The sequence below is a fragment of the Acinonyx jubatus genome, chromosome B4 (assembly GCF_027475565.1).
Source record: "Acinonyx jubatus isolate Ajub_Pintada_27869175 chromosome B4, VMU_Ajub_asm_v1.0, whole genome shotgun sequence".
Taxonomy (NCBI): domain Eukaryota; kingdom Metazoa; phylum Chordata; class Mammalia; order Carnivora; family Felidae; genus Acinonyx; species Acinonyx jubatus.
In genome coordinates this window covers 134,738,381-134,750,220 of record NC_069387.1, presented here as the reverse complement: position 1 = coordinate 134,750,220, position 11,840 = coordinate 134,738,381, and the positions used below count along the sequence as shown (strand labels likewise).

Below are 11,840 nucleotides of genomic sequence, written 5' to 3'. Positions count from 1 at the left end.
GGGGCGCACCCTGGGCTCCAAATGAAGAATCCACAGCTCAGCGAGGCAGGCCCCGGAGACTGACAGAGCTGTCTTGCGTGAGGCCGTGGTCCCGAGGGCTCTGCAGGGAGCAGCCAGGGGCGGGCAGGCAGGCAGAGACCAGAGAGGACCCCTGCCCTCCACCGCTCCTGCTCAGGGACCCGGCAGAGGAAGGTGTTTTTGCCTGCCCTTGGCTCAGTCTCCCCTCTGCCTGGGGAGGAGAGAGCAGGGGCTCCGGTTCTGCCATGTCCTACATGGGTGACTGTGACATGGACAGGTCGGCCGGGTGCTCTGGGTCCCCCTCTGCACCTCTAAAGTGGGGGAGGTGACAGAAGTAACTCCCTCGCTGGGCAAAGTGAGCTAAGGGACACGAAGGGGCCTGGCGCATAGTAGGAGTAGAGGGTGGCAGCAGGAGACCCCAGCTGGGGGAGAGGAGCTCACAAAGCTGCTGGTTGGTGAGTGCTCAGGAACCAGCAGGCTCCTGAGCAACCCTCCCCCCCCCCAACCTCTCCTTACAAACCCACCCCAACATGTGCCTGGGCTTGAGACATGAATTACAGAGTACCTACTATGTGCTGGGCGCTGTGTAGAGGGTTTTAATAGGTGTCTTTGCACTAAATCCCTACAACAGCCCTGTGAGGTGGACACCCTTACTAGCCCATTTGATGGATATGGAAATCAAGGACCAGAGAGGTTAAGTGACTTGCTCAAGGCCACACAGCAGGGAAGAGGCAGAGCTGGGAACTGAACTAAGTCTGTCTGGCTCCTCCCTCTAAACCAAAGCAGAGGAATGAGGAGGACAGCTGCATCTCTCTCCCTAACTCTGAGAGAGAAGAAAACAACTCATCACATAGCGAAGTCATTGCGTCAGTGAGATTCCCCAATGAGAGTCCTTCTTTCGCAGTCTCCCCACCAGCCCTGTAAGGAGGAATGCACAGGCACATGCCCGCTGACAGCTAGGGAAACTGAGGCAAACGCGGCTCCAGGCAGTTTGCAACTTGGTAGGGGACAGAAGACAAGCACGTGGACAATGGTGTCCCACCCAGTGCACAGACAAGGCTCTTAGGCTGGCGGCCCTGTGCCCACTAAGGTGTTCAAGAAGTTCCGGATCAACGGAATGAACGTGTGTCCACACTGAGGGCCGGGGTCCTGGGGGCCAAGACCACAGCCAGCGGGTGCATCTGGCCACACTTCACTGCCCGCATCCACGCCCCCCCCTTCCCCTCCCCTCCCTTTTCCTTTCCGTGGAAACGTCTACTTTGAAAGGGGCTCAGGAGCAGACACGCTGGGGAATCCCACTAAATAAACCATCTCTTTTCCGGATCCCAGCCCTGCTCTTCAAACAAAGCTTGGGGGTGGGGGTACTTCCCACGCCCCTGCTCGTCTGGGAACGGCCCCCGGGGAGGGGGAGGGTCGTCTGAGGAATGCCTGGCAGCTGCTGCCTCCCTGCAGACAGCTGGGAGGACCAGGGGCCGCTCGGGGGAAACTGCCCGCCCACCCCCCTCCGACCAAAGGGACCTTTACTCCGGGACAGGAAGCGCGGCGGCCACCCACCCACGGCGCCCTTGAGGCTCATTTGCTCATCCGAGAAATGGGAAAAATACTTCCTGCTCTATTTACCTCTCGGATTGCCATGAGCCACGGAGCGGCGACGTGGGAAGACCCCGGGTGGGAGAGGCAAGCACGCGGGCGCCAGACCGACCCGGTCGCCCACCAGCTGGGCGCTTCGGGACGAGCCCCGAGGTCGCGGTCTGGTCCCTCCGTTCTAGAAACACGTTGCACTAAACTTCCCTCCCGGCCCGCACAACTCCGGCGGAGCAAGTTCTCGGCGAGCTGTTAAGCGCCGCGGTGCTGAAGGCGCCGCTCCTCGCCCGCGGGCCGGATCAAGGGCTCCCTGTCCGCCCGGGGCTCGGGGGCCCCGGGCCCGGCGGGCGGCCCGGGAGGGCGCGGCCTTACCTGTTCCAGGTGGCGTTGGCGCAGGCCCGGCGCTGCTGCGTGCCCCGCTCGTCCGCGGCGGCGGCGGCGGCCGGCTCTCTCTTGCCCAGGTCACTGAGGCTGGGCGAACTCATGAACTTCAACCTGCGGAGAGTCCTCATGGTGACCCCGGCGGCCCGCTCCGCGCCCACGCGCGCCCGGCGCCGCGCCCTGCGCCACGCCGCGCCGCGGGCCCCGGCCGGCACTGCGCCCTCTACGAGGAAACTTGGGCGAGAGCAGGAAGCTGAGCGGCCCTCGGGGCTCCCGCCCCGGTCCCGCGCCTCCGCCCCGGGCCCCGCGCCGGCCGGCCCGCCGGGTTAATCATTGCTGGGAGCGGCCGCAGCGTGGAGCGCCAGGAGCGCGGCCGGCAGCGCGGACCCGGCGCAAACGGAGGGCGGGGGCGGGGCCGGGGGCGGGGCCGCGCCGGAGGGGGCGGGGTTCGGGGCGGGGCGGAGCAGGGGCGGGCCCGGGGGGCGGAGCAGGGCAGGGGGCGGGGACGAGGCGGTGCCTCAGGCGAGGGGGCGTGTGCAGAGGCGGGCCGGGAGGGGCGTGGCCACGTAGCGGGGACGGGGCCCCGCGCCTCGGTGGCCGCAGCCTCCCGACGCCCCCTTTGTGTGCCCTTCCGGGTCGTGCTTGGACCCCTCGTCTTCCGAGGGCCACGTGTGCTCACAGGAAACCAACACCCATGGGACGCACGACCCAACCCAAGCGTCGGCCCTGAGCCGGCCACTGCGGCCACACACGCACGCACGCGCGCGCGCGCGCGCGCGCACACACACACACACGCACACACACACACACCGCTCCGACCAGACCCCCTTTGCCAATGCCTCGCCCAAAGTCACCACCGCCCTGCCATCCCTCCCCACAAAGGCTGTGCCCACACACATCCCTCAAGACCCTGCCACGTGGACACAGACTCCTCCCAGGTTCTCACGAACACCTGGCGGAGATTTTCAGCCCCCTCGGGCTCCGTGGCCAGGACCCCACCCCACCGGGCCTGACTACCCTAATCGCCCTCTGACCTGGCGGGGTTGCCAGGTTGGGGGCTGGGGGAGTCAGGCGTGGCCTCTCCAGGAAACCGGCAACGCTGTTGCTGCCCCCGCCGCGTGGGTATCTGGGGTGGTGAAAACAAGTGGGTCCCCCAAGCCTCTGCGGCTGGGGAGAGGGACCCCAGTGAAGGGAAGGCACCGCCTCCGTGCTCCCCATGCTTTACACAGCACTTTTCGATGCTTGGTCTCAGGCCGGTCGCCCTCTGTGAGGCAGGAATTCTCGGTCTAGTTTTAATTTCGCCCCATTTCCCAGTTGAGGAGATGAGGCCCCAGGGGGTGAAATAACCTGCCCGATGTCATACAGTCAGCAAATGGCGAAGCTGGGCCAGGCCGGGTCTCCTAAGCACGCGGCACCGGCATGCGCCCCCCCTACCTCCCCCTGCACCCCCAATCAAACAGGGCACGACCGCGTCGCTGCTCTCATCCTACATCCTGGGCCTTTCCTGGGGCCGTGCCTGTGCTGAGCACGTTCTGGTGATACCACAACCCCTGCCCCATGTCTTTCCATAAGCGCTTCCTTTGTAAATCAGTGGGGAGAAAGGGGGGCTGATCCTCAGAGGGGCTCAGTAGGTGAGGGATGCTCAGAGCCCCCCACCATGTTGTACAGAAGAGGGAACTGAGGCCCAGAGGCCACTGCGTCCCTTATGCCCGGTGTGCACATCTCCTGCTTCCCCTCGATGGCAGAACCCAAGCATCTTCCCCCTGTGCCCCCTGCGCCCCCTGAGAAAGGGGTTCCTTCCATCCCATGGATGGGGGCCAGCCAATTCAGTCTGATGCAGTGTAGAGACAGGAATCAGCCTGCAGGAGGCAGTGGCAGGGCCTGGCTCAGCCCCCAAAGCTGGGGCTCTTTCTGCCGAATGACCCAGATGACCCAGGCCGGATGGTTTGCCAAGGTCAGGCCAAGCAGTGGCTTCAAGGGCCAAGAAAGCCCCGTGTGGAGTGTGAGAGAACCTCGCAAGGGTACATTGCCCAGTTAAAATCAGTCGGCATTTCCTGAGCACCTGCTATTTGCCAGACATTACCCTCATCCTAGGGAGGCAGAGTCATGACCGACAGACTCCCTGGCCCTGAGCTCAAGATCCACGGAGTGGAGACCGGAGACCGTGGACCCCTGCAGAGCTCACCACCCCAGGCTGAGACCTGAATGACCTGGTGAGAAGTGACAGGCCAGGAGGGACTGAGCTTGCCCCTTCCTCCCCTGTACCCAGTCACATGGTCTCTCACCCCTTTAGAAACACCTGTGGACCCTGTAGGCTCCCTCCACCCCCTCCGCTACCTCCCCAGGCCAGGAAGCAGACTCGTCTTCCAGTGCCAGCCATTCCCCCCCCCCCCCACTCCCTTCTCCAGCTGCCTTCACCCCGGGTTAGGCTCTGGGGTTGCCCTCCGGTCATTTGGTGACTTTTCCATCCTGTTGCCTGGAGCCAGGAGGGCAGGGACTGTAACACCTGGCTCAGCACTGCATTCCCAAGCCCAGCGCACAGTAGGGATGCAGGATGTATTTGGTTGAATGGAGTAACTACCAGTGGAGAAGAACCCGGACTCGCGCTGGCGGGCTGAAGGTGGGAGGGAGGCGGGCCCTTCTGGATGAGAAATTACAGGGGCAATGGGTGACAGATGGGTAAGGGCAGCGCGTGTGGGAGGCAGGAGGAGGGGAGGAGAGGAGGGGCCGGGAGGGGGTCTCGGGAGCGGCGGTGGAGAGCAGGGCCCTGGGAGAAATGGCCAGCCAGAAATCCCGGGGATGGCCCTTGAAAGCCATCAGGAGTCCCGCAGCCCGTGTTCGGGAATTAGCTGTGGCTGTACCAGCCCCCGACAGGCTGCAGACCTTTGTAAAATCTGTCTACACCCAATAGCCCGGAGCAAGGGTGTGGTGACGAGTCAGGGGAAGGTGTGGCTGCCTTGGTGTCCCGGCAGGTGACTTACCCCCCAGGATATGGGGGGTGGGGCTGGGGCTCCGAGGGGAGCAGCCAGCCCCCAGGGCTGGAACCTGAGGCACAGGCCAGGAGCAGATGAGGCCATCACAACCCCCCCCCCAGAGAGGGGGGTTGCTGGGTGGCCAAGAAACAAGTCAAGCCCCTGAGTGTGTTCTGTGCAGCCTGCGGTGTGGGCAAGAGAAACAAAAAACAAAACTGAATACAGCCAAGGTTTCACAATGGAGAGATTGACATAGAAACCCTGATTTCTGGCTTCCTGGGAAGCATCAGATGACCAGGCCTCCTGGGCCTGAGGCCCCACGTGAACGCTCGCGCTGAGAGCTGGCCCCGCGGGCAGGCGAAGGGGTTCTGGGCATCCACCAGGCCCTCTGCTCACTTACGGGGTCTTCTAGGCCTGAAAAGCGGTCGGGGACTGAGCCACTGTATTGCAGGGGTGGCCCTGGGCAGGGCCCATCAGTGGCGAGACGCAGGGAAGGGAAGTGTTCTCCATCAAAGAGATTGGGAGACTGGGGCCCCAATCACGTGTCCCCAGAGCTGCCAGAGTAACCTCGCTCTGGATCCATGCCAGGCCAGATGGCCCCAAACGCGCCCTCTCCTTGCCCGGGACCCGAGTTTCGTTCCACACTCCCACCTGCTAGTCGAGTGGGTATTGGGAGTTGGTACAAGGCACTGGTCACTAGGAGGGATCCCAGGACTTGGGAGGGAGCGGCCAGAACTGTGGGCCACCAGCCCTCCACCAAGTCCGGTGATTTCTAGGGCCTCAGTTTGCCCATCTGTAACATGGATGGGGTTGAGGATTAGGGGCCCTGTCCTCCGCCACTCCCTTTCCCCAAGCCTCCACTGGTGAGTTTGAGGGTCAGGGGAAACCAGAACCCATAAAGCCCTTTAGAGGTCCCGTGCTCCCTGTGGACGTGGCCGGAGATGGTGACCCGGGTGTCTCTGATCCCTGAGGTATGACGGTGCTGAGGGGCTGGCCCAGAGGTTTTGTCATCGCAGGCAAAGCACTGGGACCGGCAGTGACCTTCAGGACGGGCCTGGCACCTGCAGCCGGGCTCATGGCATTGAAACTTTTCATGTCAGGATCTTTGGGGGCAGGGCCTGGGGCTTACTAATGAGCATCTGAGAGGACTCTCGTGTACCCTGGGCTCTGCACACCCCTGAGCCTGGCTCAGCCCCTCATGCACAGATGGACAGTCTGACACCCAGAAGGGACTGCGGTAAGTCAGTGCAGCTCTAGAAGCCAGGCCTCCAGACTTCGAGTCCACCAGGGAGAGTTCTGGAGCTCCGGGGCACCAGCCTGTTCCTGTATGCCAACCCGAAGTGGGGACTCAGCCCATCTCGAAGGGGCCGGGTCGGAAGGGGGCCCAGGGATGGGCAGAGAAGCAGGGCACGGGGACCGTCAATGTGGCTGTACCGCGGCGTCCAGGCTCATCCAGGCTGGAGAGTGGGGGTGGGGGGAGGCCTGTGCCCAAAGTCACAGTCAGCGAGAGGCCGAGCGGAAGCTGGAGCCGGGCCAGCTTGGGGGTGAGGGGGTGGACGGCCGCCAGCCCCGTCACTGTCACTGTCACCGAAGCTGTCCTCAGCTGGCCTGCGCCTTGCCCACTCCCAGGCACTGCCTGCTCTGAGCGGGGGTGCTTCTGCCCCCCGGTGGCGAAGGCTGGTGCTCTCCAAAGCTGACTGGGAAAGTCCGTCCAGCACCCTGGGGTCTTGGACACCGGGCACCGGGAGCCGCGGGAGGAGTGCCGGCTCATCCCTCCCTTCTCGGGGACGGACAAGGATGGTGACACGCCTGCCCCACGAGGGGGTGAGGTGGGATGAGACAATTCAACTGTCACCACGGGTCGGTAATGGCCGCGTGGCACAAAGATTCCCGAGTCAGGGCCGCCTGTGATTAGGTTGGTCGTCTCTGACGGCTTTGCAATGCGCCGTTCTCAGTGACCCTCCCGAGGCCGGACAGCAGGCCGTCCTCCAAGGCGGGATGGGCGTCGGGCCCGTCAGGAGCGACACGTGTTATCTTTCATGAGTGGGGGGGGGGCCTCACGGGGGTTCCCGCTTGCCAAGCCCGGGGTGCGTGGGTCCTGCCCTCAAGCCGCTCCAGAGGAAATGTCCCTCTGGTGGCCTTAGAGCCGGGCTCGACTATTATTACTCCCGTTTCACAGATGTGGAAACTGAGGCCGAGTGGGGTTAAGTTGCCTGCTCAGGGGTTGTTGGCTGGGAAGGGTTGGAGCTGGGATGCGGTGCCACTGGAGAGACAAAACCCACCTTCCCAGTGCTTTAATAAACACTGCAGACGCATTTATTAAACACCTACTACATGCCAGCCCCCGTTCAAGGCAAATACAGCAGGAGACAAGAAAGACGTGGTCTCTGCCATCATGGGGGGAGCTCCCGTCCTGTCCGACGTCTCCTAACATCTTCGTGTGCTCCTCAAGTCCACTCTCTACCCGCTGGGCCCCCAGCCCCCCATCCCACGCCACCAGGACCCCATCTGGGGCTCTTCCCCAAGCTGGCGGTCTCTGCCCTCTGCTCTCAGAACACTCCCCCTCCTCTTGCTCTGGATCCTGTTCTAGAGGCGGGTGAGGGGGGTCCGATCAGCAGAGGCCCCCTGTCTCCGACACCATGAGCCCCTAAACGCATTCGTGGGACTCTCTCTCCGAACCTCAGAGGTCTTGAACAACCAGTTCCCCGGACCCTTCCCGGGGAAGGCGTTGTATAACCCTCATTCTGGTCTATAAATAGGTGCCCGGGGCGCGGTGAGCGTAAAGGCAGAGCAGAAGTGTGGTACAGTGGAGCTGGTAGGCTGCACAGTCCCCCCAAAACCGGGGCGGCTCCCTGCCGGGCCACCTCCTCTGCCAGCCTCTCAACCTCCTGGAGCCTCGTCTCCTCGGATGAACACAGAAAGGGGGAGGGGGTAAAACCACGCACCTCCCAGCGTGAGCGTGAGGGTGCGGTGAGAGCAGTGACCGCGGACGATGCTTTCGGAGCACTCGCTATGGGCCGGGCACGTTGTGGTGCTCATCCCCAACTTCCCCAGCAATTTTAGACGGAGGCAGCCACCCACGTCATCCGGTCTATAGGGGAGCCAGCCGGGGCCCCGGAAGGTTAAGTGACCGGTCCAAGGTCACGCAGCCAGGCCAGGACTCCAACGCAGGCTGCCCGCACGCCACGTCAGCGCATTGATGACCTTCGCGAACGAGGCAGCGGGCCCAGCACAGAGCAGGCCTGGAATGAAATGCAGCTGCTGCTGTTTCGTGTGCACGTAATCACCATCACGTCTAGAGGCTACGTCGGCAGCCTGCAGGGTGGGGGGAGGCAAGCCACCGCCACCCAGGTGCCCGCCCCTCCCAGCCTCCTCCAAGGAGAAGGACCCCGACGGCCCCATCCAGCGCCGCAGACTTGACTCGGCTACAGACAGAGCAATCTGCCTGCTGGGCTGAGTCCTGGGGACGGTTTCCAGACTGCTCTCCTGTCGTGGGTACAGTTGTGTCCCCCAGAAAGACACGATGGAGTTCCTAAGTCCTGGCACCTGTGAACGTGAACTCGTGTGGACACAGGGTCTTTGCAGATGTGACCAAGTTGAGGCAGGGTCATACTGGAGGAGGGCGGACCCTACCCTACGTCCCGTGACTGATGCCCTTATAAGAAGGACACGAGATGGCCACAGAGGGAGGACGGCCACGGGAAGACAGGCGGACTGGAGGGATGTGGCCACAAGCCAAAGAGAGCCAAGAAGGGACAAGGAAGGACGCTGAGCCCATGCTGACACCTTGATTTCATACTTCTGGCCCCTAGAACCGCGAGAGAATACATTTCTGACGCGAGCCCTCCGCTTTGCGGTCATTTGGGAAGGCAGACCGAGGACGCTACTGCATCGCCAGCCCTCGGGGCCCTGGCTTTGACCTCACGTCCAGGAACCCCGCGTCCGCGTGTGGAAAGGTCCGGCCCTAGCGCCAGCACACTGGAGACCCCTTCGTTCCCCTGCCCCTGCTTTTTTCCAGCAGGAACACGCAAACCCCAGGAGATGGGGTGGCGAGCAGCAACTTCTGCCCAAAGCACCGCACTCCGGCCCCGAACGCTAACAGCATGCCCCATGGACTCATTGCTGGCTGCTCCACGGACATTTCCCGACCTGAACGTCTGTAGCAACTCCGGAGGTCAGGCCCCGTGATCATCCCCACTATGCAGATGTGTAGACTGAGGCCACGCGGGACAGAGCTGGATGGGACGGGGCTTGACTTCTGGCTTTATTTCTCCCTAAGGCACCCCCACCCCCACTGCCTTGGCTAGCGGCCTTTTCTTAGCAGAATCCTCGGGAAGAACAGCTTCTCAGGACATCAGAATTCACGCTGGTAACGAAAAGACCCGGGAGGAGAAGCCTGAGAGGACGGGCAGGCGTGGTGCGGGACTGGGGGGGTCTCGGGACGTGTGTTTGCACTCACCGCTGCCTCGTTACCCTTTGTTACCCTTCCAGGCAGCTCCCAAGGCCCTGGGAATTACTAGTCCCAGGCGGGAATTCAGATCCAGCAGGGTATGTAGAAAACGGTGGCATCCGAACTTGGCCTGCATTCTTGACTTTGTCAATAAAGCCCAAAGAGCCCCGTGAGAAGGTGACATTGGGCCGTCTGGACTCTGCCAAGTCCAGGGCTCCGCCCTCGGAGGAAGGGGGCGTCCACCCAGGATGGCGTTCCATGCGCCATTTCCCCGCTCCTGCAAGAATGCGGTTCAAAGCCCACGAAGGGATGGACTGGCTTTTTTTTTTTTTTTTTAAGTTTATTTATTTATTTATTGAGAGAGAGAGAGAGAGAGAGAACATGGAGGGGGGGGCAGAGACAGGGAGAGAGAGAGAATCCCAAGCAGGCTCCACACTGTCAGCACAGAGCCTGACGTGGGGCTCAAACCCACAAACTGTGAAATCATGACCTGAGCCGATGATATCAAGAGGTGGCCGCTTAACCAACGGAGCCCCCCCGCCAGGCGTCCCAGGGACAGATTTAAGGCAGGAGAAAGTACTGCTGAGATTCACTGGAGGGTGGGCCCGGCCCACGTATCCCCACCGTAACCCTGCTCGAGGGGCAGCCTCACCCCTGCAGGTGGACCCTGACGTCCCAGAGCCTGATGTCACCCGCAGGGTCACAGGCTGGCGAGGGGCAGGGCCAGCGTGGACACTGGGGTGCCTTTCCAGTCCCTGGCTTCCTGCAGTGGTGGACCGTGGACGGAATTCATCCGCCTGGAGGCCAGGACCTTCCGCACCTGAAGTCTGGTCAGGCACAGCTCCCCTGCCATCTTCCCAGCCCCTGCCAGGCCAGCAAGCACAGGTCCCATGCCCGCGCCCACAGCTTGCCCACCCCTCTGGGCCCTCGAGCCCCTGCAGGCTCAGGACTCCCCCCCACCCCCGCCCCCAGACACGGACGCAGAGCCTTCCGGAACCCAGCTTACTGCCAGCACACCCACTCGCTCCCCAGAGGTGATCTGCCCCGCCAGCTTGGAGACGTCAGACGAAGCCCTCTGCCTGCAAGATTTCCAAATATCCAGGCTCAGAGTCCAGGACCCTCCACAATCTGGGCACAGACTTTCGTTCCTTCCGTTTCTGCTTCGTGCCCCACGGAGTCCCTCCAGGCCCCTTTCTGCCACCAACCTCCAAACCAGAAGACAAAGTGACTACTTATTCTCCAGACTTTCTACCTGCTTCCAGCCCCTGGGACTTCAGCCAGGCGCTGCCCTTCCCCCCCGGGGTGGCCTTCCTCCCTTTCCTCCAACTAATTTCTTCTCCAGCGATCGTAATCACAATAATGCTGCTGCTGATGTGGATGCTGTAGGGTGTCTTGATTCAAGGCATCGGCTGCGGGGCCAGAAGACTGCCTGGGCTGGGTTGTGGCTTTACCACCTCGGGCTGACTGCTTCCGTTTCCCTGGGCCTCAGTTTCCTCGTCTGTAAAATGAGAACCATAATAACACCTTCCTCCCTGGGAGATCTCAAGGCTGAAAAAACATGTCCGAGACGCGAAGTGGGCCAGGAGCACGGTAGGGGCTCGTCAGTACTGGCCGTCCTCCCTCTGCCTCGCGTTCGGATCTCGGGACAGGGCCAGCCTCCTCTAGCCGACTGGGCGTTGGCTGAGGCCGAGGGGGCGGCCTGCAGAGGGTAGAGGTGCGAGCTATGTGCCTGGTAGACAGATAAGGACTTTCTTGACCTGACTTTGTTCGGGCTCTTTGAGCCCTCTGCTGGATGAGGCCCTTCCTTGGGCTTCTCTCTCTCTCTCTCTCTTTCTCTCTCGTCTTGTCCTTGCAGGATCCAGTTTGAGCAAGAATCCTGCTAGGTCAGTTTCGTCCAACTCCCCCCCCCCCCCCCCCATGTCTTATCCCCGTGGCCTGCCTTCAGCGAGAATTCCCTTCAGCAGGTCACCGAGAGTGTCCCTTATCCCACATGCCTCCTCCCCGAGTACCTTCCCCCCACTGCCCCCGGCCCTGCTCCTCGGCTATAAATCCCCGCTCGTCCTTGTTGGCCAGGGAGTTGAGTCTAATTTCTCTTCCCCACTGAACGCCTCTGTCCACAACTAGGAAACACATAAGCTCGGCCAAACTCAGTTTTTTTAGGGCCCGTCTGGCCGCGGAATCTGATCCACCGCGGTGTGAGGCTATTTAGAGCCCTGGCCTACCCCACTCAGTATAGATCTGGTGCGGAAATGGTCCCCGGGATGCCGCCCTGGTGCCTCCAGCAGGGTATCGTCGGGTTGAGAGGGAATCACAAGTCACATCTGGCCCTGAGGGTGTCCGCTAAGGGCCGCGGGACTCGCCCGGGACTCCAGAGATGGCCTACAACATAGCAGGAGCCTCAGAGACAGGCTCTGGAAAGTGCTTGGTAAGAAGCA

The 11,840-nt window shown here is 62.3% G+C and overlaps 1 protein-coding gene across 7 annotated transcripts in view; it reads right to left on the bottom strand.

Moving 5' to 3' along the window:
• The window catches only part of PRR5 (proline rich 5), a 50,841-nt gene that overhangs the window by 25,266 nt on the left and 13,735 nt on the right, over window positions 1-11,840 (bottom strand). For 2 of the 7 annotated variants that reach the window (XM_053199494.1, XM_053199493.1), the window contains exon 2: window positions 1,975-2,097. The exons of 2 other annotated variants lie outside the window; for them this stretch is intronic. In XM_053199494.1, coding sequence (XP_053055469.1) covers window positions 1,975-2,087 — 113 coding nt within the window. In that variant the 5' untranslated portion in view covers window positions 2,088-2,097. Of the gene's footprint in view, window positions 1-1,974; window positions 3,277-11,840 lie in introns of those variants that run through there. 3 more of the 7 variants (XM_053199492.1, XM_027070499.2, XM_027070496.2) reach the window with 3 other exon arrangements.